The 27899-nt window shown below is 37.6% G+C and overlaps 13 protein-coding genes across 13 annotated transcripts; 7 read left to right on the top strand and 6 right to left on the bottom strand.

The window, feature by feature from the left end:
- Positions 1-431: 431 nt before the first annotated feature.
- Positions 432-2369, bottom strand: SGV1 (cyclin-dependent serine/threonine protein kinase SGV1; the record flags this gene model as incomplete). The annotated part of the gene is made up of 1 exon (XM_453530.1): positions 432-2369. The coding sequence occupies one exon, from the start codon at positions 2367-2369 to the stop codon at positions 432-434; it is 1938 nt and encodes a 645-aa protein (XP_453530.1).
- Positions 2370-3808: 1439 nt separating this feature from the next.
- ERG13 (hydroxymethylglutaryl-CoA synthase) lies at positions 3809-5723 on the top strand (the record flags this gene model as incomplete). Its single annotated transcript, XM_453529.2, has 2 exons — positions 3809-3910; positions 4431-5723. The coding sequence occupies 2 exons, from the start codon at positions 3809-3811 to the stop codon at positions 5721-5723; spliced, it is 1395 nt and encodes a 464-aa protein (XP_453529.2).
- Positions 5724-7484: 1761 nt separating this feature from the next.
- Positions 7485-11147, top strand: RPM2 (ribonuclease P; the record flags this gene model as incomplete). The annotated part of the gene is made up of 1 exon (XM_453528.1): positions 7485-11147. One exon carries the CDS (start codon positions 7485-7487, stop codon positions 11145-11147), a length of 3663 nt encoding a protein of 1220 aa, XP_453528.1.
- Positions 11148-11480: 333 nt separating this feature from the next.
- RSC9 (Rsc9p) lies at positions 11481-13175 on the bottom strand (the record flags this gene model as incomplete). Its single annotated transcript, XM_453527.1, has 1 exon — positions 11481-13175. The coding sequence occupies one exon, from the start codon at positions 13173-13175 to the stop codon at positions 11481-11483; it is 1695 nt and encodes a 564-aa protein (XP_453527.1).
- A 1242-nt stretch (positions 13176-14417) lies between these two features.
- Positions 14418-15875, top strand: MSC1 (double-strand break repair enhancer MSC1; the record flags this gene model as incomplete). The annotated part of the gene is made up of 1 exon (XM_453526.1): positions 14418-15875. One exon carries the CDS (start codon positions 14418-14420, stop codon positions 15873-15875), a length of 1458 nt encoding a protein of 485 aa, XP_453526.1.
- Positions 15876-16554: 679 nt separating this feature from the next.
- Positions 16555-16749, top strand: COX14 (Cox14p; the record flags this gene model as incomplete). Its single annotated transcript, XM_453525.1, has 1 exon — positions 16555-16749. One exon carries the CDS (start codon positions 16555-16557, stop codon positions 16747-16749), a length of 195 nt encoding a protein of 64 aa, XP_453525.1.
- A 292-nt stretch (positions 16750-17041) lies between these two features.
- On the bottom strand, positions 17042-17861 carry KLLA0_D10395g (uncharacterized protein; the record flags this gene model as incomplete). The annotated part of the gene is made up of 2 exons (XM_453524.2): positions 17042-17719; positions 17856-17861. 2 exons carry the CDS (start codon positions 17859-17861, stop codon positions 17042-17044), a joined length of 684 nt encoding a protein of 227 aa, XP_453524.2.
- Positions 17862-18396: 535 nt separating this feature from the next.
- PRE8 (proteasome core particle subunit alpha 2) lies at positions 18397-19149 on the top strand (the record flags this gene model as incomplete). Its single annotated transcript, XM_453523.1, has 1 exon — positions 18397-19149. One exon carries the CDS (start codon positions 18397-18399, stop codon positions 19147-19149), a length of 753 nt encoding a protein of 250 aa, XP_453523.1.
- Positions 19150-19378: 229 nt separating this feature from the next.
- Positions 19379-21958, bottom strand: UTP14 (Utp14p; the record flags this gene model as incomplete). The annotated part of the gene is made up of 1 exon (XM_453522.1): positions 19379-21958. The coding sequence occupies one exon, from the start codon at positions 21956-21958 to the stop codon at positions 19379-19381; it is 2580 nt and encodes an 859-aa protein (XP_453522.1).
- Positions 21959-22427: 469 nt separating this feature from the next.
- On the bottom strand, positions 22428-23004 carry GIM5 (Gim5p; the record flags this gene model as incomplete). The annotated part of the gene is made up of 2 exons (XM_453521.1): positions 22428-22876; positions 22989-23004. The coding sequence occupies 2 exons, from the start codon at positions 23002-23004 to the stop codon at positions 22428-22430; spliced, it is 465 nt and encodes a 154-aa protein (XP_453521.1).
- A 269-nt stretch (positions 23005-23273) lies between these two features.
- Positions 23274-23975, top strand: RAD10 (DNA repair protein RAD10; the record flags this gene model as incomplete). Its single annotated transcript, XM_453520.1, has 1 exon — positions 23274-23975. The coding sequence occupies one exon, from the start codon at positions 23274-23276 to the stop codon at positions 23973-23975; it is 702 nt and encodes a 233-aa protein (XP_453520.1).
- A 47-nt stretch (positions 23976-24022) lies between these two features.
- KLLA0_D10285g (putative asparagine synthase) lies at positions 24023-25570 on the bottom strand (the record flags this gene model as incomplete). The annotated part of the gene is made up of 1 exon (XM_453519.1): positions 24023-25570. The coding sequence occupies one exon, from the start codon at positions 25568-25570 to the stop codon at positions 24023-24025; it is 1548 nt and encodes a 515-aa protein (XP_453519.1).
- Positions 25571-25879: 309 nt separating this feature from the next.
- Positions 25880-27193, top strand: VPS9 (guanine nucleotide exchange factor VPS9; the record flags this gene model as incomplete). The annotated part of the gene is made up of 1 exon (XM_453518.1): positions 25880-27193. One exon carries the CDS (start codon positions 25880-25882, stop codon positions 27191-27193), a length of 1314 nt encoding a protein of 437 aa, XP_453518.1.
- Positions 27194-27899: the final 706 nt, after the last annotated feature.

Genomic DNA, 27899 nt, shown 5'->3' with positions numbered 1-27899 from the left:
ACCGCCAACAAAGAAATTACCCCAGGGTTCAATTCTGCTGGAAAGTGCATAACTTAATGACCATGTTTAAATTGTTTATCAGTATATTTAAGTTGCTGCTTGGTGATTATTGACGTGCGTAATTTTGATTTGGTTTCCAAATCTGGATACATCAACAATGAATTTATACCAGCAAAAAATCTTCATCAGCCATAATTTCCCTTTTATACGTAATGATATCATTCACAGACCACATATCATAATCTGGTTAGCACTTTAATGGATGAATTTCTGGGATACATGAAGAGAAACAAACGCACTTTCCCTCGTAAACTATCTATATACTATTTAACAATCTCGAAGCAGCAGGCCACTTTGGGGAAAAAACATGTCAAGTTGGGTTTAAAAAGTAGAAAAGTACCAGCATAGTTTCAAGCCCAATTTAAATTTAATCAATAGTAGTCTGCAACGTCTTTTGGTTTGACATTGTTGGAATGCGATGACTTGGAATCTTTTTGCGTAGATTGTGAGCTACCATGGCCAATGGTCCCTGGATTTTCAGAAGCTCCCGGTCTGTAACTTCTCCGATCACCAGCTTGGCTGTATTGATTATACCCTGTATTTCTAGAGGTATTGTAGTCCTGATTTTGATATCTGTTAGGATAGGATCCTCCTCTAGGAGCAGAAGGACGTTGTATAGTAGGATGATGCGAACGATCAGCAGGTGGAGCATAATTGTTATTATAATTTAGACTGTCTCTACCAGTTTCCCATCCTCCTCTATTACGGTAACGTTTCCCGGCATTATACGACTCGGTAGTAATTCTTGTATTCACACCGAACCTTGATTCAGCCGGATATTTCGATGCATATGAATCACGAGGATTCGGTGGTAATTTATTTGGTCCAGTCGGTATACTGTTTTTAGGACCTTTTGGAAGAGGCGCAGTCGGAATAGGTTCTTTGGGGATGTTCTGAGTTGCTGCACCATTGTACCGTGAGGCGGAGGGTTGCGCTGGAATGGTTGATTTTATGTGTTCTGGTCTAGGAGCCTTTGGTATTGAAGCCTCTTTTGGAAATGCAGCACCTGTCACAGCTCTTATGGAATTATCAGTCGATGTATGTCCTGTTGGGGCAGATGGCGGTCTTTGAGACATAGATTCGTTCATCTCACTTTTGTATCTTTTAATATCGGATTCGTGGCATTCTTCGTTAGGCAAAGTTAGCTGTGCATTTGGCAACGGTTCTTCGAAGAAGAAAGGGTGTTTTTTAGCCTTCATGGCAGTTACACGCTTGTATGGATCTAGAGCTAGTAATTTAGAGAGAAGATCCAAACCTGTCTCGTTCAACGCTTTCGAAAATCTTTCTTGCAACGTACTTTTATAGTTTGTTTTTGTCAACTCGGATCCAGGTAAATGGTAAGCTAATCCCCATTCATCCATCGATGGTGTTCCCATGAGTTTGAAGATGACATGTCCTTGATCAATATCTGTTTGACCCTGAAGGATTGGTTTTTTCTCAAAGAACTCAGCAAATACACAACCAATCCCCCAAATATCAACTGCCGTAGTGTAATGTCTATCACCCAATACAATTTCAGGAGCTCTGTACCAACGTGTAACAACGACCGAGGTGTATTTAGCACCTGATCCAGCACCACCAGGATATTTAAGATTTGGCGGAGAACCATAATAGTTTCTTGCTAGACCAAAATCTGCAATTTTTACGACACCTTTATGATCTATAAGGATATTGGCTGTCTTAATATCACGATGCAAAAATTTATTGCAGTGAATATAGTTAATACCTTCCAACAGCTGTAGCATGATGTTTTTAACATCAGCCATGCCGAACTCCACTCTGGGGTTATGTAACAACCCTGTTAGATCGGAAACCATGTATGGTAATATCATGAAAAAGTGTTTACCTGTTATGAGCTTCTGCTGATTTGCCGTGTTGTTTCCATGATAGTTCCCAACAGGTCGAGGAGACGTACTATCTGTCTTAGGAGTTGGTGACTCGTCGTAGACAATCTCAATCAACTTTACGATATTTTTATGATTCATGCGCTTCAAAATGGTAATTTCCCTCTGAGCTGTTATTGGAAACAAATCCTTTTCTGCTCGTACTAAAATACGTTTAATAGCAACCTTTCTATTTGTGCCTAAATGAATCCCTTTAAAGACTTCACCGAAAGTACCTTGCCCTAATTTTTCTTCCTCACGATAGTTGTTCAGAAACTTAGTAACACCGTACACCTTTTCATTTTCTCTGCTTTGAACCTGAATGTACTCCAAACCAGTCTTATCATCTTTAACAACAGTGGGTATCTGTTTCACTTTGCCTATCTTATACTTCAAAGACGCAGGCTTCTTATTCACAGTGCTCATGGCTATAGTATTCTTTATTCAATGCAAAGGAGCGATAGCAACGATTTTTGTAACTCTTACAACAAAAACTCCAATAATTAGGTTTTATGATACTTTAAACTGCCATGTGATGCAATAAATGACCGTTCACACAATAATTACTGATTGCAAAAGGACCGTTGTTGTACAAAGCGAATTTGACATTCATAACTATTCTTTAATTTGAGTTTAAATTTTGCTTAACATGTTATACAGGTTGAAATTGTCATTATTAAAATAATATCACGTGACCAATATGGCGTTTCTACTCAAGAGTCACAACCGCTTTAAGTTTATAACTAATAACCAGCTCTTTTGTAGATGCCATTTTGAAGGTACGGTAAGTATTCTGGGGCCTTTAACTTCTAAACAAGCCTATGAACTTCAGTAAGCCATAGTTTTACACTCATTTCAAAAATGAAATCAGACATCGGCATTAAGAATGAGTCTTATTCTACTTCTAGCTTCAATGAAAGTATATATCACTGCAGAAACATTTCGTGATCTTCTTGGTTGTCAATTAGGATAGCGCTTAATTGCGCCTTTTTGGAATATATAGTATTGAAATGACGCACGAAAAATAAAGCACTTACAAACGAATAGGCCGATCATGAAACAGTCATCCTAAACGTCCATCTGCTGAACATCTAGTGACATTGTCTAGAACACGCTGTTACTTAAGGAGTTCGCCAATAAAAATAGGTTATTCTAATGGGAAGATGATGATAAACTTGTCTCGTTCTTACTCCTGAAGGTGAAAAGTGGAGAGCATTCGAAACAAAGGAGATAACGGTGTTTGACTTCAATATTTCACTTTCTAAAGCTAAGCAATTATCAAAGTACCTATTTACTAAAACATATTTGATGGATATCACAACCCAGCTCCAAGAACAGCCTAGTTCACTGGCTGAACTATTCTTTTAGCTGAAGCTTGAACGTTACACATTTGTTTTATAAAGATACTCTCATCGCTAAGATAACAAAAAGAGCACAAAAAGCACCTCCCTCAACAAAAAAAAAGGAAGCGCTATCTCGTATGCTCTGTAATTCTAATTATACGTGCGAAAAATGGACCAAATTACGCAGTGGAGGTGAATTATCCAGCAAAATTATTTGTATCATAATATATGTTTCTTTCCTTGGCTGTACAAAATTGTACCATTTTTTTTCTTAAACGACAGATGTTACAAATTTTCATTGAGATGGCCTTTTTTTTCTTTTAACGAGAAAAATATCGACGTGATATTTAAAGATGAAAAAAAATAAGATACACTGATGATGAACTTTCGTGTTTTAGGTAATGAAAGAAAGTGTTAACTCTTGCCAGCGGTTCTTTTAATATAAGTTGTTTATACCATACTACGCTGTAGATTATATCAACACACAACTCCCATAGTTATTCAGCTAACCCTTCAGAAATAATGACTGAACAAGATCTAGCCAAGAAGCAAAAGACTGTGGATCAACCACCAAGACCTCAAAACGTCGGTATCAAGGGTATCGAAATTTACATCCCATCTCAAGTATGTTCTTAATACGTCAATTACTGTTATAGCAACTCACGGGCTTGCATATTTTGTTGAATTTGAGCGTTTTCGAGACTTCTGTTCCTACTTTGCTGAAGTACAGCGGCTGTGCAAATAAGCTTAAACGAGGAATACAAAAAAAACGGACACAGATAGTTGCCAAACAAGAGGGAATTATTGGCCAGTTCTTTAATTATGGATAGGAAGGCATCATTTGGAAAATTTACTAGCTATCAGCTCTTCGGTCTTCTTTCTTTGTAGGCGCTGTTGGTCCTTATATGTGTTCCCTCTGGTTTTGCCGCCACTAGTAGAAAAACAAGAACAAAGTGATTTGCATTGAAGTTGAAATCACAACAGTATTAACTAACTGGATAAATGCATCTTTTAATATGGACAGAGCATATCCTACCAAACGCGCATCTGATCCTTCAAACTTTGCTACGAGAAGCCCTCACCGCGTTGTTTTCTCAACCTCACCCAGTCTTACTAACATTTATACTTTATCCTTTCGAAACAGTGTGTCAACCAAGAAGAATTGGAAAAATTCGACGGTGTCTCATCCGGTAAATACACCATTGGTTTGGGTCAAACAAACATGGGTTTCGTCAATGACAGAGAGGATATTTACTCTATGTCTTTGACTGTTCTATCTAAACTTTTGAAGAACTACAACATCGACACCAACAACGTTGGTAGAATCGAAGTTGGTACCGAAACTCTACTGGATAAGTCTAAGTCTGTCAAGTCTGTTTTGACCCAACTTTTCCCAGGAAACTCTGATACAGAGGGTATTGACACTTTGAATGCTTGTTATGGTGGTACCAATGCTCTTTTCAACTCTTTGAACTGGATTGAATCTTCTGCTTGGGATGGCCGTGATGCTATCGTTGTTTGTGGTGATATTGCCATTTATGAGAAGGGTGCTGCCAGACCAACTGGTGGTGCTGGTACTGTCGCTCTATGGATCGGTCCAGATGCTCCAATTGTCTTCGATCCAATAAGAGGTTCCTTCATGGAACACGCTTATGATTTCTACAAGCCAGATTTCACAAGTGAATACCCTTACGTTGACGGTCACTTCTCATTAACTTGTTACGTCAAGGCTTTGGATAAGGCTTACGAGGCTTACTCAAAGAAGGCAATCGCCAAGGGTCTAGCAGCAAAGCCTGCTGGTAACTCTGCCATCAACGTAACCGAACATTTCGACTACAACGTGTTCCATGTCCCAACTTGTAAATTGGTTACCAAGTCTTATGGTAGATTGTTGTACAATGACTTCAGAGCCAACCCATCTCTATACCCTGAAATCGATGCATCTTTGGCTTCCGTCGAATATGAAACTTCTTTGACCGACAAGAATCTGGAAAAGACATTCGTCAATGTTGCCAAACCATTCCATAAAGAAAGAGTAGCTCCTTCCTTGATCGTCCCAACTAACACTGGTAACATGTACACTGCTTCTGTATATGCTTCACTTTCCTCCCTATTGTGCTACGTCGGTTCGGATGCTCTACAAAACAAGCGTATTGGTTTGTTCTCTTACGGTTCTGGTTTGGCTGCATCTTTGTTCTCGTGCAAGGTTGTCGGTGACATCAAACACATCGTCGATGTGTTGGACGTTGAAAACAAGCTAAAATCCAGAAAGACCGAGTCTCCAGAAGATTACGAAAAGGCTATCCTGTTGAGAGAACAAGCCCATCTACAAAAGTCTTTCGAACCTACCGGATCCATTGAAAACTTGTACCCAGGTACTTACTATTTAACCAATGTTGACGACAGGTACAGAAGATCTTACGCTATCAAAGAATAATTCAATGCATAGAAAAATGCATTAAACAAATTCATTTATCATTCTCATCCATTTTTCTCTGTTGTCTATCTACAAAAACGATATCTTGATTTTTTTGTCTTCTGTTGAAACCTTAATAAATCTTACTCGTTGACCAATCCTGATCTGCGCCCTTCCACCTGACAAACTACTTTACAGAGGAAAGGAAAAAAGAAATACCTTGCTAGCTCTATGTTGCACCAGTATTTTTAAAGATGTGATACTTCTGTTTTATTCATAATAAACAGTATTTGCGTTGAGATAAAGTAAGCAAAAGATAGTATCTATCGTCATCTTCGTATCCGCAACCCAATCTCATATCCTGCAACCACCTCGGATACCTTGCTGGTCCCCACACTAAACGCAAACAGGCAGAAAATAAATATATTTATATGTATATTTTAGACACACCACACACGTAAATTTAATTGCCTTTCCATTCATTACTGAACTTAAACTTACCTTGCTCGATTGATTGTGTTTTTCAGAGCTTCTTCCTGCCATATTCCTAGCTTGTATGCTAGCAGTAAGCCTCTCCTTCCGAATGTCACATCCAATCCTATCTCCCGATGGTAATATCGGTCCAATTCCAAAATACGCTATTTCCCATAGCTAGTCATTCCTTACGATCCTTTTGTAAATACGAACATCGCTTAGCACTGTTTTCGTTCGAATTACTTTTCCCAGTCTGAGTGAATTTACTATGCGAAACATCGCTACCGTCCAGAAATCGGCCAATAGAACACAATCGACAGAAAACGCTAAAAAAAAAGATGATTGAAGCAATACAGTTTTACGGTAGTTTCTATGAAAACACCCGGACACCACACCATAAAGCTCGTCTTTCCGGCTTCTGAGGAATTTATCGTAACAAAGCTAGTAAGCTCCAACAGTTGCAGAGCTTAGCCCTCTGACTCCTGAGTGTGTCCGGAAGAAAGAACCAATAGGAATATTACTGAAGCACGGTAAAGTTTAATTCTGTGCCACGTCACAGCAAATCACAGCTCAGGGATCAAAAATAGACCTGGTGGTTGATCTGACTACTTTTGTTTCTAGGGTAATACGCTCATGTCCTAAGAAAAAATGACTAACCAAAAGAGCTATCCCCGGGTAAGAAGTAGTTTCGCGGCTCTAAATAATAAGCGTTCATAAAATTTCCGTGCTTTTTATGGGGGATTCCCTCTGTTAAATCTCTGCAGCATATCAGAATGCTTCTTTTCCCTCCGTATCAGAATGACAGAAAATAAAGAAAACTGATAATTTGACAAAAAAAAAAAGTAGAAAACAGAAAGTAGAGAAATAGGAAAAGAGAAAACTTCATATATCTATAGAATCAAATATTCATCCCTACCGGTAATATTGGCTCAGCGGTCAATCAAGAAGTAAGCACAAAAGTTGATATTAAAAGGGAGCTACAGAGTCAGTAAAGCTTAGTTTCTCTGTATAGAATAAGCTTCAAGCTGGAATCATCTCTCTTATATTCACTGATTGACTTGGTCTTTTTTCCCTTCCCTGTCACGCTGGACTAATTGCATCATTATTGACCGTTGAATTATTTACTGTCTCACTTTGTTAATTTGGAGGGTTGATAGATATTATATTGGCTTCCATAAGACGAATCTAACTTTACCGTAAAATAAGAGTACCTTGGGATAATTGTCCTTCTTTTTTGACAGGAAAGGTATTTAGTTCGGACTTATTGTTTCTTCTCTACATCGTTCAAATAGTGGGTTAAAAGACAGGATGCACTTCAAATCATTGAAATGTAAGTTCTACTGTAAGGGGTATCATTCCTCTGCACATAAATCGGCAACGTCCTTTTTTGATAGCTCGTACCAGTATTTGAAACAGAATCAGGGACTTGTGAACTTGGATACTGCTATTCCTCAACATAACATTTTGACTGCTGTTCCACATCCCGTAGTGGTGGCCAACGTTAATTATAATAACGTGGAAAGGGCTTTACAGAGTAGAGACGCAGAGCTGTCGAGATTAGAATCAGAGGAGCTAAATTTATTTTATGAAAAGGATGGTGAAATTTTCTATTCTGGCGAACATGATGTAAATTATTCGAAGAAGAGCTCGTATGGTGCCAACCACAATAAGAAGAAGAGATCCAACTCGTTTACCTATCTATCGAATGAAAAATCTGCTCTAATTAACGAGAAGTTGTCTACCCGTTATTATTCTACCAAGGTACAAAATTCTCAAAATAATGCAAATAACAATCTACGAGCAACTCCGATCACTCCTCCAACTTCACCTCCTGTCGAAAAGCATCATAGTTTAGAGAAATCTGGAGCGAAAGAACAAACGGATAAAGGTGCAGTGCCGGAAGCTCTCTTAGATCGTTTAAAAGATGTAAGATTGGATGACTCAATCCCGGCATGGGAAACAGATTTGGAACCATGTTTGAATAAAGAAGCATTTTTAGAAACACAATCTAAGCTGATAGAAGATTGCATGAAGAACAAAAATTATAATCAGGTTAACGCAATTTATAAATCGTTGATAAGAAATGAAATTGTTCCTCCGTTGTCATTATTTGAACAAGTTTTGACTTCTATTTGCAGAAGGGACTTAGATCAAAATAATATCGATAACCAAATGTTTGAATTACTTAACTGTTACCAAGATATAATTCAGAATAAATTAAAACCAAGCGCAGAAATCTATCACCTTGTTGTAGGTTCATTGTTGTCTGGATCAATCAGAGCGTTTGAGTTACACAACACCAATGGATTAGATTTTTTCAAAATTGCCATTGATCTGTTCTTTGCTTCTAATTTGAATAAGAATAAGTCCTTCGACCATGAGTTTTTAGATAATCTTTTGTTGGCTATCAATTTATACCCTGGCCACATAAAGTACGGCTATATCAAGAATTTCATTGATTCAAACGTGAAGTATTCAAAGAATGAAATCTATTACATTTCTTTAATCTCGTACGCCAAGATGTTGAACGAACATGAGGCAGTAAAAGACCTTTATCAAGATTTTAGATCAGAACTTCTGAAAAATATGCAATTGGTTGAACACCAATATGAAGTGTACTCTGTCGTCGTATCAGCTTTTGCTGAAACTGGATCGTTAAGTTTAGCTACAAAGCTCTTAGATAAGCTTCTTGTGGATCTACAAGCAAAAGATGGGCATAACAAGAACGTTTCTTTGGTCATTTCGAACTTTTTGATATCTGTCGGTAAAATAAATTCGGAAAAGGCATATAAGTTGTTGATGGAATTCAGTAAATTAAAATGGGTACCAGAATTCTCTTATGAATTCTACTTGGTCATGATCGCAAACTGCCTCAATACTAATTGGCCATTGGTGAAAAGAATATACAATTATATTTTCCCTATGAAAACGTCATTCAACACCACGAAAAACGATAATAAAATCAAAAATTATTTATTGTATCCAAGTGGATTGGAATCGATGCCCAGCACTATATTGACATACGCCCTAAGGCAAAAAGACGACGAGCTCATTATGAAATTGGTCGAAGAATCGAATGTGAAAAAGACTACATTCCAAAGAGGATTGTACCCTTACATTTTTAGCTACTTCCAAAGCATAGGTTGCCCGGAGCCTTACTTACTTCGTTTTGTGAATATTCATGGTTCTGCACTTTCAACCGATAGCAAGCCTCTAGTATTCGAATTTTTGAATGCATTGGTCGAAAACTATCAATCGCAACCTATCTTGAAGAAGGTATCAGAAATGCCTTTCTTTAAGAGTGCCTGTGAAGCGTTCACTCTTGAAAACGCTTCTGCAGTTAATTACGCAGGTTTCATTGTTTGTTTCCAAACGTTGTGGAAAACTCCTCAATTGATTCAGGATTATTCTTACAATCTTGAATTGCATGGAATAGCTGTTTCGAGATTATATGATCTAGATACCTACTATTTGGATATTCAAAATGAGATGTTGTTAGATTTCAAAAAACAAATGGCTGAAAGATTCCAAAAGCTTTGCGTTAACTACAAACGAATTCATTTGGATGCCAACAAGATTTCCCCTGTAGCAATTCAAGCTATGAAAATGGTCGATCTTTCCGAAGATACTGTGGCTTATTTCCAACACCCTGGTGACTGGGACAAATCTTACCCATTAAGCTTGGGTCCGGTATTGCGTAACTCCAAAAGGACAGGGTTCAAGCAATATGAAAGACTTTCCGAAGATGGCTACAAATTTGATTATGATACTTTCTCCGAATTGATTCACCAGAAATACATAACCTCTGATGTTATAACCAAGACTATCAATTTATGTCCAGACAAGGAAACCCTCAAGTATATCTCTAATTGTATTGTTGTGAAATGTCCAAAGAATCTTTTGGAAGAGGAGGTAATTCAACATCAGTTATTCAGTAAGATTCTTGAGAACCTAACAGATAAATCGCTATCAAAGCTTGCGTTAAATTGTGAAAACATCCGGAATTTTATTAATGCTGTTGGTTTCCCCGATAGGTTCAAAAGTATTACTTCTCAAGCGGAGTACAAAGGCGCTACCGCGGTTATATTTGCAGCGCTATTTAGAGCGAAGGACTATAAATCAGTTATCATGTTCAATGAAATCTGTCCATGCCTAGACATTTCATTGATCTTGAAATCTTTCATTCGCCTAGGTGACTATGATAATTATCTTTCTCAAGAAGCGAGGTTTAAAGATTCTATGTCGCCTGCTGCCCTTGGCGTAATTCGATCCGAATATCTAATAAATCAAAAGAAATTTGAAGATGCAATGTTACTGCTTAAATCTTTCCCAGATGTTATCGATCATCAAACCTATGACAAGTACTCTTTTGCATTATTTTTATCATCATTCTCCGGAACTCCTGTTGATGTAGACTTCCAAATCGAAAACACGTTGCAGTTAGCGAACGTGCTCTCAGCCCAACATTCTTTCCACAATATGATTCACTGTTACGAAAGCATGACCAAAGGAAAGGAATTTTCACAAGACTTGAAGTTGAACTTTGGCATTAAGATGGAAATTACCCAACAAATTCTCAACAATATTGAAGATTCTATGCAATTTCTTGATTTAAATGATACTTCTATTATAGAGAACTATTACTCCAAACTCGAAAACTACATGAGATTCAGGGGTTATCTTAAAACAATAACTTTCACCGAAGACCAAATGTTGCAGTTGCTCAATATATGGCAAAAAATTAACCCAATTTTGGTTGACAATTTGTTCAACAACATCGTCGAATCAGTATGTTTGAACAACGCTGTAAAGGTTATAAACTTCAATGATAATGGTTCTTTTAACGTTAGCAAGACCTCGCTAATGGTACTTTTAGATTCCATTTCTGCCATTTACAAATCTGAAGGCTTATCTGATCATCATTCTAAAGTGGAGAGTTTCAAAGATATTATAGATTCTTCCATGCACTAAACAACTTTCTGCTGATGTTACCTTATTCTTACTATACTTCTATCATACTTTCCATGAACAATCTGTCTCATGAAGAAAGTTTTATTTATTTATTATTTGATGAGTTTTACGATTATTATGACAAAAATGGGTTTACGCTGATCCATTCGATACAAAATTCTGATATTGTCAGAATTGCTATCATCTATTTTTTATTTTGTTTCACCATTTTTAATTCAATTTTATACATTAGTTAGGTCTCCCGTTGTTTAATTTTTACCTTTAATCGATACGTTATACATTTAATTATTACAAAACTACAACTTTAATTACTCTATCGGCCTAACGGTAAGTTCAACCTGAATGTATGAAGTCCAAAAGAACAGTATTTAAAGGTGGCACGTCAGCAATTTGATGTAATATCAAAGGTTTCATATCATGAATAAATTGTGCCACGATCTCGGTACTATCGTTAGAAACAAGTGAAAGGAATGACGCACTTGCTTTAGATACATCAGAAAGATTCTCGGGGAAAACAATATCTGGCAAACAAATTTGAACTGCTTCCGATGGAGTATTGTTGCTTTCAAATTCATCCGGGGTTTCAGTCTGTATAGGCGAGGACTGGTCAATATCTTTATTTGCCTCTACGATTGAAAGAGCTTTTCTGCGAGGCTGTATACCTCTTATTACAAATTTTTTCTTCGACGTTGCTTCATCTACAACTACCAAAGCGGATGCACCGGGCAAAGCATTCGAAACATTTTTAATGAAATCAACGGCAGTTATCAATTTTCGATCTGTTAGTTTTACTTGTTCGCTGAATGTTTGTTCATAAGTTTTCCATAGAAGAATCTGTGTTACTTCGCCATTCAGAGATCTCTCAAAGCAGCATCTCAACCAGGAAGTGGCACGCATTGGTTCGTTTAGCTCAAATAATTCCTTGAGCAGTGGCATTGGCAATTCAGGCGCGTGTGCTGGTGGTTGAGGTTTTACCCTCTGTATAAGTTTGATATTAGTATTCGAAAGGGCATGATAATCAGGGGTTGATACATGATACGTGAGGAGAACAGGGAGAGTACTAACTAGGATATCATATCTTTCCTTATGTGATAGTAATGTCTTTATTCTCTGATGACCAGGTAATATATATTGATAAAGGAAATCTAATGAAGCAATTATTAACTCTTCATCCCTATCAATTAAAAGGTTATGAACAATCTTGTTCAACAAACTATCATCCAAATTATCTGCTGCACTCTTTTGGTCCGATTTAGATCTCACCAAGAGTCTAGATAATGATCTCAAAATTGAGATCACGCAGTATCTATCCTTTGTATCACGAAATATCAAACAGAGGTTTTGGAAATATAGATCGTCTTTTTTTGCTGGTGCAATATAAGATGAAATCGCCTCCATTAAATCAAGAGTATAGATTAACAATTCGTTGAAACTGGATGTATGTGACTGATAGATTGCCGAATCCTTCGAATTGAACGTATTTGCCCACTCCAACACGAACAATATGAACGATTTCAATTCCATATCGGTGGCTAATATCGAAGTGTTTTCCGAGTCCTGTGCCAAATTTCTCAAAAGAAGCATTGTAATTGAACCTTTTTGTAGGGCTTCAAAAGCCTGATTGGAAATTGGGCCAACAAGCTGTGGAATGTATTCTCTGCATGCTGTAATCAAGGGCATAATAATGGGCAACAAATCCAAATTCTCATTCAATTTGATAACATAAGAAGCGTTAATGCTATACCGTAAATATCTTTTCAATGCAAATTTAACTTCTTCGTCTATTCCACTTAACAATGCCATCTTCATACGGGTGAGATCATCAACACCAATCTTAGAGTTTACAGGCAAATGATTGAAGATAGGCAAACTGCCTAATGATTGTTGCAACCCAGCAACAGGCTTAGCGGTAATACCATTGGTCTGGTCTCTGCTAATATTTAATTGTGTTGCGGGCAATGTCTTCAAGCTTGGAATCGCTGTTTCTCCTTCAGCATTGATCACCGGAGTGACTGAATGGCTGGACATCTATTGATTTGTGAAGCACTAGGTATCACACAAAACTAGAAAAAAGCGAGTCTCCGAAAGAAGGTGTGTTTAAGGTATCTAGATCGCCGATATAGGTACAAAGAAAGTAAGCTCCATCTAATTAGTCGCGTTTTCCTTTTCTGTCATTGTACATATTAAGAAGTCCATCTCGAATCTTTCGTTGTTTTGCATGTTGTTGAATTTCGAGTTCAATAATACGGCTTATATCCGGGTAAATGATTACATAAATGCTCTCCGTACATAGTAACAAGGACAGATTAAAGACTATATGCTGTTGCTTAGTGATTCTAATCATAGTTCTGACAGTTAGGTTTATCCTCTTTATGAACACTGACTATCCCCTCTGTGACAGCCTAAGTCCTTTTCAAATGGTTATGGGAACAACGAGTTTAAATTCACCTCCCTGGCAATTGACGTTGATCATGTGACCGAAAAGTGGTAATTCCACGCTAAGGAACGGATCATCAACCGATGATTCAGTGTAATCTCAACATCAAATCGACTCAAACGACCCATTGATTCTCTTCCTTCTTTTCCATTTCTGCCCTGATTCAAACACATTCTAATTACCTAATTAGTTTCCTAGACCCTAACTCCCCCAGAGTTATCACTCTCAGTGATCTGATCTGATTACTTACTCATACATACATCAAAGCAAATTCCACACATCACGGCGTCCGGAAGAATTTTTACCTTAAGGCACAATACAAATGGTGGCATTGCCATCTGCAATTTTAAGACACAGTCGTCCTTTTGCATCGTTTCTTGCTGCCATTAGCAAACCGCAAAAGTCATTTCTTTAACATTAGCAAAAAGACGTCTTTAGAATCCAAAAAATAAGGGAAAAAGGTAACGGGTTAGCGAACATCATAACTGACGCTATTGTGAGCTTGGCTAGACCATGCGTGAGTATATCCATGTCACCCTACCCCTTATTATAAGTGTGTAGAGCTATTATTTGGAACTAAGTGTGGCCATCGATTTTTACAACTTAGTGTGATGCATTGTCACTGTCAACTAGAAGTTTGTTCTGGCAATTCCCATTCTATATATATATATATATATATATATATATCAACAAACGTGGAACACTTTCTCTTGCTTAACAACTGGCATTTTTAGGCTTAGGTATATTTGTATAGGATATCATTTAAAGTGTCTGTTATTAATAAGATTTATTGACATAGCTTATTACACAGAATAACAATATTAATACGCAGGATGAAGCTTAGTAGTGCTTTGATATTTTGTGCAGCTGCTTGCCAAGTAGTTATTTGCAACAATCTATTTGAAAATTGGTCTAGTCAAGACATTATTCAATATTTGAAGGACACTGGTGACTCTGCTAAAAAGGATGCAGACACTTCACTTGAAGAATTGAAGGCTTACGCTAGTCAGAAATGGTCTGAGCATGCGCAACCAAAACCGTGGTGGAAAGTCTGGCCGGATGAAAGGGATCAAGATAACTGGTGGAACTTCCAATCAGAACCAAGCACAACTGAGTCTATTTCCAATTGGTTATTTGACACTTGGTCTGCGAAGGATTTGAGGAAAACCTTGAGGAACGCTGGTGTCAAGTTCGACACCGATACTTCTTATGACAATTTGAAGTCATTGGCCAAGGAGAATTTCGATAAAATCAATAAAAAGCTGGGTAGTTCCGGTTACTATTCGACTGAATCCTACTTCAATCAATGGGATGATTATGACTTGAAAGCCTGGTTAGATAAGCACGGTGTCACTTATGACAAGGCTAAGGCTAACAAGGAAGAATTGTTGTCCCTTGTTAGAAAAAACATTTACAAGGCCTCTCAAGTTTACTCTGAGGAGAGATTGAGTGCATTGGAATCGTTAGATTTGGCCAAGAAACAACTATATGATAAGTCCAACAAATTAAAGAGCGACCTATTTGATTCTTGGTCTTCGGATGACATTTACGACTGGTTGCAATCTCATAGCATCCAAGTGAAAGAAAATGCTAAAGAAAATCGTGATCAACTACTAGACGTTGCCAACAAGAACATAAATTTGTTAGAAGATGATATCAAATGGTACACCGAAGCTTCTAAATCAAAGGCTTCTGCTCTATTGACAAAAAGCACCGACTCAGTGAATTCGGTTTGGGAAGCTTTCAAGGGTAAGTTATCTGGTGCTTACCACGACGACAACGTCATCAATGACACATTTTTGCTAGGTGTTCAATCATGGCCAAAGAAGAGACTCCAGAACTTCCTTGACGCTCGTGGTGTAAAATACCATTTATTGTCTACTAAAGCTGAACTCTTGAAACTAGTATATGAGAACCGCAACAAGCCATTGAAGTCATGGGAAAACGCTTACGATGAAGCCAAGCACTGGTGGAACAAGCAAAACATCGTTGGTAAGGCCAAGAGTACTGGTTCAGACATTCTGAATAAAGTTTCTGACTACGAAAGCACCGCTGTTGACAGTTTCCAACGCTCCTTTGACTCGATGTCTAACAGCGACCTAATCGAATATTTGAAGAGTTACTCTGTTAAACCATCCGATTTGAATTCATTGAGTAAAGAACAATTAGTTGAAAGGGCAAAGGAAAATACCCAATGGTTCTTCGGTGTTCCACAGAAGCCTTGGTATTCAAGAGCTGCTGACAACACGTTAAACTTTGCCAAACGTGCTTATGCAGTTATTAGACCATAGATCCAGTGCCTCCGAAATCCCGGTAAATTTCCTGCCCCACCTGAGATGAGAACCATGCAAGATTAAATCTCCGGCAGTAAGTAACTTGGAGAATAACATACATAAGAGTGTATATTGAGACTTTGTACCTATGTACTTATGAAAATGCAAATGATTGTTTCTGTACAATATTTGGGACCGACTTGAATCAGTGAAGAGCTGTCTAATCCTACAACGCCGAGCTCCTTTTCCTGTATCAGGTTTAAGAATTAAAACTGACGTCGCATGTCATCTGTTACATTGCTTGGAAAATTCAGTCGTAGTATATTTATAAAAGAGGAATACAATGGTAACATGTTTGTAATGACACACATTGCTGTTGGACCGGGTCAATCCCAAACATCATCAACCAGGTTAGAGCAAAGAACCATCTGGTCTTGGGTGGAACCCTTTGTTTAAGTTTAGATCACTTTAAACGACATGTATGGCATGTTTCCCTTGAAAAATTTTGGCTCAGTTACAGTAACGGAAGGTTAATAAATTTAAGTAGTTAATAACAATTTTTGAGTTAGAGATGACTATGGATGTGAACACTTCACCGTGGATATACAGCACGACAGACTTGATTCACTATTTCACTGGTTCTAATTGAATATTGACCAACTACTAGTGATTCAAAAGATACATATAGAAGTAAAAAATGGCTAAGTACGCATGGTATACTAGGATCACAGATGCTGCGCATCGTTTGACTGTTTTAACACTACTTGGTGGTACTTTATACATGGGTGGAGGGTTAGTTTACACTTTGTATCAGAACGGTAAGAAATATGAGGAAGAACAACTTCTCTTACAAGAACAACAACAACAGAAACAAGACACCTCTGTTAATTAGACTCTAATATAATGATATTGATGGCATATTTTTTTGATTCATTTATGGAAGATTGGTTAATTAGAGTATGCGTCCTTCCATCTTTCTTTCTGTGCTACTCTCTTAGAGTTTCGATCTGGTTTGAAAAAACTGCTGCAGAAGATTCATTTTATTGATACACATCGCGTTTGAATAAGCGATACAATAATAGCAAAACACTTGTACATAGCGATAGGAACAGTTCTATAATCGAAGACTTTATTTAATATATATTACATCAATTGTAAACACATTTTCAGTAATTATAGGGTTATCATTTGATATCTTTTGTCGTCGTGGTTGTCAGTTTTTGTTTCTTGCGAGAACTAAGAAGGGGTTTACCGTCTGATTTACGTTTTCTTGGCTTTCTACTATGTAAAAGGTTCTGATTTTGGAGCCAGCTTTGTCTTTCCACTAGCCTCTGTACATCATCTTGTTCTGTAGGATTTAATACAACAATGTTCAATCGCGTGTAGCTGGTACCACAAACATAACAACCGGTTCCGTTATCTAATGCGCTTAAGGTGTTCACATGTCCGCATGTATCAATGTAGCCAAATTTCCTACGGTTCCCCAATACAAGATCAGTTGTTGTTGTACCAGTACCGGATAAACTGACACCAAGAGTGCCATTGCCAAGTTCTTGCAAATTCGTTAACTCCACTAAATCCTTTCGCAGCTTAATATGTGAAAAGGCATCTATGACCACTTGGGTGTATTCTTCAGACTTATACTCGGGCTTCACCAAGAGCCATTCCAATATTGACTCCTTATTGAAAAGGTTGCCCTTACAGTCACTAAACAAAGGTGGCATTAGTGGTGTCCCCAAGAGACGACAATTGGACCACAAGTCATTCCAATAGTACTCTAATTTCTTAGCTTTGGCCGCATTTTTGGAGGCGTCATCGACTACTCTGATTCTAACGCCTTTAATTATGGATCCTCCATCGTTCTTAACCGTAAAGTTTTGTTAATTGTTAGTAACACATGCTTCAATTCATATCATTAACGTTACGTTATAGTCAGAACGAACGTGTCATTCGCTAGCTTCGGAGAAGTAACTCAAAAAGAAAAGGGAAAAAACGTACTCCCATATTGCGTGAGGATATAATAGATCAGTACAGGTTTTCAGAACCCCCCGAATACAGTCCAAAATATTTTCTTCTTGCTCATCTCATCTTATTTACCTGTGTGAATGTGCGATGTCATTTTTTTCTGTTGCAGCCTTAAAAATCCCTCTCTGCGCGTAGAAATATACAGAGAGAATGATAACCAAAGTCTACTTAGAGAAGCAATAAGGGAAAAAAGAGGCCGACAACTATCGTTCATCTAACCTTGAACCACGAACATAAACTCTTCATGTTACGCAAAAAGCTTTTCTCAAAACCAGATCTACCTCTTGTTATCCGGTTATTGTATCGCAACGCCAGCTGGAGAGACTTGGGAATTATATTGTTACCCGGAAATATCCATCCTACATTGAAATTTAGGAAAAACCTTTAAAAGGTGGCAAACAATATGAGCTCTGAGCATGTTTCGTTTCTGTCGTAGAAGACAGCAACCAGAGCTAATTGAGTCCAGGATTGCGCATCAGTACTGCAGGTACTCATAACTAATATTAAATAAAAGATGGCTGACAGATATTCGTTTTCTTTAACGACGTTTTCCCCAAGTGGTAAATTAGGACAAATTGATTATGCTTTAGCGGCTGTCAAGCAAGGTGTTACTTCGTTGGGTATAAAATCGACCAATGGTATTGTGATTGCCACTGAAAAGAAGTCTTCATCAAGTTTGGCATTACCAGATACCGTATCCAAAGTTTCGCTCATAACACCCGACATTGGTGCAGTATATTCTGGTATGGGGCCAGATTTCAGAGTCTTGGTGGATAAGGCAAGAAAAGTAGCACATACGAATTATAAGAGAATTTATGGGGAATACCCTCCAACTAAGATATTAGTCTCTGAAGTAGCTAAGATTATGCAAGAGGCAACTCAATCAGGTGGTGTCAGACCGTTTGGTGTTTCTGTACTGGTAGCAGGACACGACGAACATAATGGGTTCGGTCTTTATCAAGTGGATCCATCTGGTGCATATTTCCCATGGAAGGCAACTGCCATTGGCAAAGGCTCGTCTGCTGCTAAGACATTTTTAGAGAAGAGATGGAATGAAGAATTAGAACTTGAAGATGCTATACACATTGCTCTTTTAACATTGAAGGAATCAGTGGAAGGAGAATTTAATGGAGACACTATCGAACTTGCTATTGTAGGAGACATAAATCAAGAATTGTTGGGTTATCAAGGTGAACCTCGTGCAAAGGGCCCAAGATTCAGAAAATTGACTTCACAGGAGATTACCGATCGATTGGACGCTTTATAAGTAAAATGTTGAACGTTATCGTCACGGCACGAGCACAGGTAAGAATATAAAGGACTCACATGTCTTATGACATTTTATGTGTAATACTTCCTTATTTAATTGGTAATGAATAAATTTGGGGGGGCTACCAAGAATCGATCGAGTGTTGTATGTGTAAATTTGTATCAACGCTTGAATCTCTCATCATTATTTGACGTATATATATATATATAATACAAATTAAACGGCGCTATTTGAAAGGCGCTTTTAATGGGTCTATAACTGTACTTCCCTTGGTCAAAATTCTTGGCTTTATCATCTTTTGATGAGATGTTCTGGAAGTCCATTCTTGCCCTAGTGGCATTCTTAAAGATCTTTCGTATTGTTCTCTGCTTTCGAATGGGAAAGGGACAGAGGACGATTGATATTTTAAGTTCTTTTTGTTAACTCTCTCATTTATGATGACGTTCTTCAATGATTTGTCTCTTCTTTTGTCTTTTTCCACCACACCTTTCGTCTTCTTGATGAATTTCCGCTTTCTTTTGGTTTCAGCACCAGCACCGGCCCAATCACCCCAGCCAGGCAATGTGACGTCCTCTTCCTTATCATCTTCATCAACAGCGACTCTCCTTTTTTCCTCTTCAAATTTAGAAACAACATCGTCCCCAGCGAATGCATCGGCTATGACCTCTTGTTGTTTAAACATGGTATTTGTAGAAGTTTCATCATCAGAACCACCATAAGCATCAACGATGTTCAAAGTGTTGCTATCCTCAAGATCAAGTAGAACGTCTTCATCTTTTGTGGAACTGGGTTTCTTCTTGCTTTGTTTTACCATCTCTTTTCTGATCTTGTGCGCAGCTTTAGATAACTGGGAACTGTCTTGATCAACTACGTGAACCTTGGATGATTTTTTGACATTACTTTCATCATCACTATCATTCAACCATGGATTAGCATTTACATCGGTTTCACTGGATGAGTCTTTCTTAGTTGACTTTGATTTGGAGTTAGATTTCTTTTGATCCTTAGATAAACGACTGACTAGTGATTTTGATTGATCGATTTCAATTTCCTCCGCAATTTCATTATTCAACTTGGTCAATTCTTCACGGGATTCAGCGGTTCCTGGTGTATATACTCTTCTACCTTGGTTCAAAGTCTTGTTAGCATTGCTATTCTCACCAGCATCGAAAATGTCAGCTTCACCATTTCTTTCCATATCTCTAAGTGCCTTTAGCTGTTCTTCATTAGCCTCTTTTTCCCTCGCTTCTGCATTCCGCATAAAAGCCATATTGAGAACACCGGTTTTACCAACCTTTTCTCTGGCCGAGGATTCCTCCTCCGAATCAGCATCATTCCCGTCAGCTTCTAGTGTATCTATGTCTTCATCTGCACTCTGTTCATCGCCGTCTCTGCCAAGAATTTTTTCCTTCAATCTTTCACCTTGCCTTAGCATTTCTTCCATCTCTTCCCTTGTTTCTTTGTCCTTAGTCATACCATGCTTGATCATATCCTTAGCCCATTTTCCTTGTGTCTTGTGCTTTAACGTCATTCTTTCCTTAGCTCTTGCTATATCATGATCAGTGTCACTTTCATCTGACTCAATAAATTCTTGATTTTTAAGCATTTCTTTCTTCTTTATACGGCGATATGCCTTTGACTTTATCTTCTTTATTCTCTTAGCCTTTCTTTCTTCTCTGAACATCAATTCTCTCATGAGTCTCAATTCAGCTGTTCTCTTCTTCATTTCGGCAGGCGTCATCTTAGCAGTCTCAATTTCTTCGAAAGTAGATTCTTTCAAAGGAGCAGCCAGATCGCTCTTTTCTAGTACTGCTGAGACCTTGGATTCCACTTCAGTTTCAACATTAGGCTGTTCCTTGATGAAGACATTCGATTCGTTATGTTGAGTTTCTGGATTCAAAGGAAATGATATGTGTTCTGCTTGTCTTAAATGCTGAACTGCATCCTGCCATTTATTAACTTCATCCTTGGAGATTTCATATGCTGCCTTTCTTTCCAACCTCTTTTGAATTCTTTGCGGTAGAGGAGTAGCCAAGGCAGTTTGCTTCCCTTTCAGTAGACTAGCCTTTTGCGATACTAATGGGTCATCGACAGCAGCCAACATAGCAGAAATATCTAACTTATCACCAGATTTATTGGTTGGAAGAGCAAATTCGTTTTCCTCTCCAACAGTATAATTCTCAAGTTTTTTCATCTGTTTCTTGTCTTTATCTTTGTTTAGTAAAGTGACAACATTACTTAGGTTTGTCTCATCCTCGTCTTCAGAAATATCTGCAAATGGATCTTCCTCTTCGCTGACTTCTTCCTCTTCGCTCGAGGACTCTTCTGAGGCACTAGTTTCTTGGTCTGATAGGTTATCATTTAGATTTAATTTCGAATCAGCATCATCATCGCCCTTAGATTCCTTATCGTCCATATCCCAGGCTGCAGATAATGACACTAACTCATCCTCTTCTATAGAAGTATATCCACCATCGTCTTCTTCTGAATCGTAGTACTTAGGGACATTCTTCTTTGCCTTTTTTTGGTCTCTGATGGTCTGTGAGAATTTGGAACTTAAAACATCGTAATCATCATCGGATCCTAGAGCCTCATCAGAGTCTAGTTCTTCATCTTCGAAACTATCCTCACCAGAATCTGCATCCTCTTTTTTCCTAGCATTTAGAATGGCACCGTGTTTTCCGGTTTCATTATCTGATGAACTATCATCACCTTCAAGTTCTCTTCTCGCGATTTCCAAAGCAGAGAAAGCTCTTCTCTTAGACTGCTTTTTTGTACGGCCAGTACTTCTAGGTCTCTTTGCCATGATTCTACTATCTGGAATAAAGTTTATGGACCTTTTGAGGAGTAATTATGAGTGCAACTTATCAGCTAGACACTCTTCGCCTTTTGATTATAATGCTATGCGATTAAGATTAATATAACTGCAGCTCATCTCATCGCCCAAAATTTTTATTTGCAAGTATTTAATATTTTTCTTTTTTTTTTTCAGTAAAGCGCAGTAAATATCGTATTGTAGTAAAAGGTATATTTTTGGTTCTTCCGGAAAGCATTTATTATGTGAAACTTCAGATGGCGATCTGATTCACTGCGATGATCATAAGCGCATTTCTTATCGTGCGTTCTCCTAATATATTTACTTCCCCTAGTTGTAAAAGGCTTCACGACACTATTACTCGAATAGTGTGCTTTCATTCAATTGCTAATTAATGGTTCCGTTTAAATATATATAAGTGACTTATGAATTTAGTTTAGACTTAGCTTGGTAATTGAAACTATGACTTCTGCGCAGCAGCCATCTGTTCATGTTGTTTGATGGCAGCAATTCTCAATTGATTTTCAATTGCTAGTGATGATTGATTTTTCTCTTTGATAATCTCTTGAATTTGAAGAGATTCCTTATTCAATTTATCTACTTTCTTTTGGTAGAATTGGATAGCATCTTCAGCAGATTTATCAACGTAATAACCAGTTCCTACATCTACCATAAATTTCTTATTATCTTGGATTTTACCAGATACATAAAGGGAACCAGAAAGTGGGACCAACAGATTTTGATTTGCGTTGTCATCTCTGCTCACAGTCTTGATATCGTCTATACATTCTTTGAACTTTGAACGAGCCATGTTCAAAGCATGTAATGATTGTGTGAAATGCTGTAGTTCTTGGTCTATCTGCTGTTTGACAACAGTTAGTTGTTCAGGGTTTAATTGTGTTAAATCAACTGTAATGTGGCGGTTAGTAACGTTTCCATCTGGATGGATAATATCATCATAACTGTTTTTATTAAGTAAATGAAAAAAAGAGGGAGAATTGTGTAGAGTGTATCAACATACTTTTTTGGGAAGACATCTTTGAAGTTTTGGACGGTTTATTCAGACACTAATACTAATCTTCTCTCATAATATATACACAGTTCCTGTATGTTCTTTGCTCATTTGAAATTTGTAGTTTTAGATAATTTTTGATATCAATTTTTAAAGGTTCTCTGGCAAGGTTGAGAAATCTTAATAGAAAGAGATATAACAAAGAGCAATGATTGTTATCTTCAGCAGCGGATTGGCTCTTCTGTCAATTTTGAAATTCTCGTTTACTTGCAGATCGAGGTGGATGTAAAAGCGATGGTGGACGATACAACATCTTTCGAGAGTATTCTTGCTAATGTCCGGAAAAGAAGAGCTGAATTTAATCAACCCAGTCCACAACCGCAGCAATCACCACGACCATCACTACAGCAGAATCCAGCACCGGAGCTGACAAGAAAACAAAATGAACATCCAAATCTGAGAGATGCTTCAATAAATTCACAACAGAGAAGTGTAACCACATCAAAACCATCTGGACCGGTGATTAACTCGTTCAATCAACAACATGATACTTCTCCCGGCAATGCGCCGGTCATTCACAACCAAAAGAAGGCCGTTCAAGAATCAAGTTTTGCTGACAAATCCTCGTCATCCAAGACAATGTTTGTAAGCTCCTCTCAGACTGGAAACCCACTATTGAAGAGTTTAGTGAACGTCAATTGGAGATATGTGAAATCGACGCCTACTACACAAGTTCATTACGATTACCAGATACGAGGAAGAAACGTAATATTTCTTTCATTGAAGTATCATAAACTACATCCTGAATACATAGGAAAGAAATTGCTACCTTTCAAAAGGACGGAAGGAAATGTTTTACTATGTGTCGTTGATGTTGAGAATTCGGAAGATATTCTAAGAGAGTTAAACAAAGTGTGCATGTTTCAAGGATTCACTATACTTCTAGCCTTTACATTTGAGCAAGCAGGAAAATATTTGACCTTTATGAACAAATGATTTCGAAAAATGACACATGACAATGTTCGAATAAATGAAGTAACTGGTTACTTCAGTAAATCAGTACCCCTTTTGTTACTGTCTTTTGTCATTTTGGCACTTCTTGCTCCGAATTGGATTGCTCTCTTTGGCTCTTCACTAATGAAATCGAGGCGTAAAATGTCCTTCGCCATGACACGCAATATATGCTTGTTAACCTTGTAGTTTAGTGGTAAATCCACTGAAAACTGAACAACTCTTTCATCCAAGAAAGGATATCTGACTTCAATACCATGATTGGAAATAACCTTATCATCTCGGTTCAAATTTCTGTCATGAATTTGAGCTATTTGTTTCTGAAGTTCTATCACAAGTTCTTCGTTTGACTTATTTGAAAATTTATGGTAGCCCCCGTATAACTCATCAGCTCCCAATCCACTGAACATTACAATACCAGATCTATTATATGGTTTACTCTCCCCATTTTCTGTGACTTTACCGCGGCCTCTTGAGGCGAAATAAAATGCAATTGCTATCGAGAGATCCATTTCTGTATTCTTCGGATACATGAGATCTATAACTGTATCCTTATGCGAAAGATAATCTGTGTATGGTACGTCTACTTCAATTAGTTTTATGTTAACCTGCGGATACAGTTCACTTAAAAGTTGTGCAGATTTTATTGCTAATATTCTGTCAGGCGAGTCTGATGGCATTTTACCAGTTCTAGGATTTTCAAAACCAACATTCAGAAGCTCAATTATCGTTTCAGAATTCCTATTAATTTTAATGAGTTGTTCACACAGTAGTGCTGTGATTACGGAACAATCTAATCCACCAGAAAATAAAATGCTAATATTTCCGTTTTCCAAATGCATAGGATGAATTGTAACTATTCTTTGGTATACCGATCGTCTAAGGCACTCGTACAATTTAATCTTATACTCTTCTAATAATTGGAAATCATTATCAATCTGGTCGGAGACTATGTATGGCTCATCGTGAATTTTAACGGAACCTGTGAGTTGTTTAGTATTAATATCAAAGATATAAATGACACCGGCTAGACAGTTCTGGAAACCGTCACATCTTCCACTTACACTGGTAATATATAGCTCATCATCAAGTAATATGTAGCTCAAGCTTCGCTTACCGATGCTATCTCTCCCAAAATATACCTTTCGTTCTTGAAGATCAGTAATTGCGTACGCAAATTCTCCATAACATTTCCTTACTACCTCTTCAACAGAATGCTTTTCCAAAAGTGAAGAAATATATTCCGTATCACTGTGTTCACAATTTTCAACAGTATCATCATTATACAGTTCCCCGTTATACTGTAGAAGGTAACGATCTTGTACCATGACGCTTTGTTTCGTGAATGGTGTTCTTAAAGATAATACAGATGAGAACAACATAGCATTAATTTCAGATAACGATCTCAATGACGCATAGTTTGGACCTCTTCTCACGATATACGGTATCAGTTCATTAAATAACGTATTACTATTACATGACTGTATTGGTCCTGTTAGGTCTTTCTCGTATAGTTCTTGGAATTCATCAGTAAGAGTTGATCCAAATGATTTACCAAAATATGCCAAAATACCACACATACCAAACTAAAAGCGACCAACTCAAGTAGCTTATTGTACTCTAATTGAAGTATAACAACTCTACATGTAAAGCTTTATTACCAGAGGGGTCCACCTGAGATGAGATATATGTATATTGACAACTTTTTTTTTTAATTTTTCAGGCTGCCAAACCTTTAGAAATAAATCAAACATGTAAATAAAGAACAAGATTGACTCTTGATCGAGAACGCCATTTTACGAAAAGAACCCTAGCGAATCGTAAATGGTTTCGAACCAACAGCGAAACTGTTTTTTACATTCATAGAGGGTGACATCTGTTTATCCCAAATGGACGCAGACGACGATAAAGGATTCAATGCTTCTCCAGAGACAATTTCGGAGAAGCCATTAGCTGACGTAGGGGAAAACTTAGATGAAAAGAATAATTACTATGACTTTCAAGCATTTCTCAAGATAATGCGAGACCCTAAGGCAGATCCTATTGTCAAACATACCAAATCATTTATTAGGAATTTTGTAAGCCAACGAGAAAACTGGACAACATCTGAACAAGAGAAGCTCATTAATGACTTTAAAGTTTTCATATATGATAAACTTCTGACAAATGAAGCCTTCAGAGACCTCAGTGATGCGCAGATAAAGAATGCTAAGGAAGGAATAGAGAAATTAGTGATGGGGAAACTTTATTATAAGTGTTTTTCTCCTTGTCTAGTGAACGAGAAGAGAAGTTCAGATGCTACGCATGAACAGGATCTTTTAGATGACGCCAAGTTAAGGGACAAAATCTTAGAGTTCAGATTCCTTGGCCCAGAACATTTGGATATCATTCCGGATTTGATCAACGGAAAACTTCACAGTTTCATAGCACTTTCCGCAAAAGAACTGGCCAAAATCAACCAGTATCGCTCCCCTAGAGATAAAATGGTTTGTGTTCTAAACTCATGTAAAGTTTTATTCGGGCTTTTGAAACACAATAACAAGTTGAATGGTGGTGCGGATCACTTTGTACCATTGTTAATATTTACTTTGCTCAAAAGCGATGTCCCTCATCTTATCAGCAACGTTCGTTACATTGAAAGATTTAGATTTCCATCGTTCTTGATGGGAGAAAACGCATATTATTTAAGCACCTTACAAGGAGCGGTCAATTTCATTCTAGATATGGATATAGATTCGATCAGCATCTTAGAAACGGATAAAGACTTCAACAAGAAATATTCTCAGAATCAGGAGGAAATCAAGGATCTTAAAAAGCAAGAACTTCTAAATCCAAAGGATTCATCTACCAAGTTCCCACACCGTACTGTGTCACCTTCGCCAAGTGAGTATATACTCAAGCCGCTTGATGATGCTGCAAATTCAGTGCTAACTAAACTCAACGACTTTTGGAACACAAGTACTTCTCCAACACCCTCTTCACCAGAGTATGAGGATAGATCTCCCAGAGATCATCAAGAGATCGACGAACATACAGCCACCGTTTTGGCACAACAGATGGAGCATAAAGAGCAAGAAAATACACTTCAAACATTACAGTTGATGTTTCCGGATTTAGACCCAGATCTTATTCGAGACGTATGCATAGCTAGCAAATACAGAGTCGGTGTTTGCGTAGACTCATTGTTAGAAATGGCAGAATGATTATTAAACATTTCTTTGGGCGATTTATTAATAATTTCAGCCATCTGAATTATACATTGGAGATCCAGTAGCATGCTCAAGAGAAATCGTTTAAGTGTTAATACTGGTAGTGAATTGTTAATGTATCCTCACAATATCAACACCAGCACTGTCCGTATTAGTTACATTTTGTGCAATGCACTTATATAGAACTTACATTTAGTACCTTCACAAAGGGGAAGCTGCCCCCGACGAATGAGATAGTGATTGTAGTTTCATCAAGTTTCCATCTATTCGCCACCAGTGCCACCTATGCATGACCATACCTCCCATGGAATTTCCAATCGTTTCGAAACTGTCATGTGACGTTTTTTCAAAATACATATTGACGTGTTCAATCGTTAAGAAATACAATCTACGTATGCTAAAATAGCGATAATGCCCATGGGTTCCCGCACTAAAAGAAAGACTCTTTCACTTCACAAGCTTCCTCCTTAGTCATCTACCGTGAGTGGTATATGTGTTCATAACAAAAATGCTCCGGTGCTTATTCACCTATACTGCCTGTAGTAAAAGTGTCACTTGATGATTCCCATTCCACTTTTTCTTTTGAGCCAAAAGGTACCCTAGAAAGAAGAAAAGAGAAAATAAAATCGGTTAATTTATATAAGGCTAAGATTCAATCATTTGATTTCAAATCATCAGTTAGTAAATAGTAACTGATAGA

Source organism: Kluyveromyces lactis (assembly GCF_000002515.2).
Source record: "Kluyveromyces lactis strain NRRL Y-1140 chromosome D complete sequence".
In the NCBI taxonomy this organism is placed as follows: Eukaryota; Fungi; Ascomycota; class Saccharomycetes; order Saccharomycetales; family Saccharomycetaceae; genus Kluyveromyces; species Kluyveromyces lactis.
This window is presented reverse-complemented; position numbering and strand designations above follow the sequence as displayed.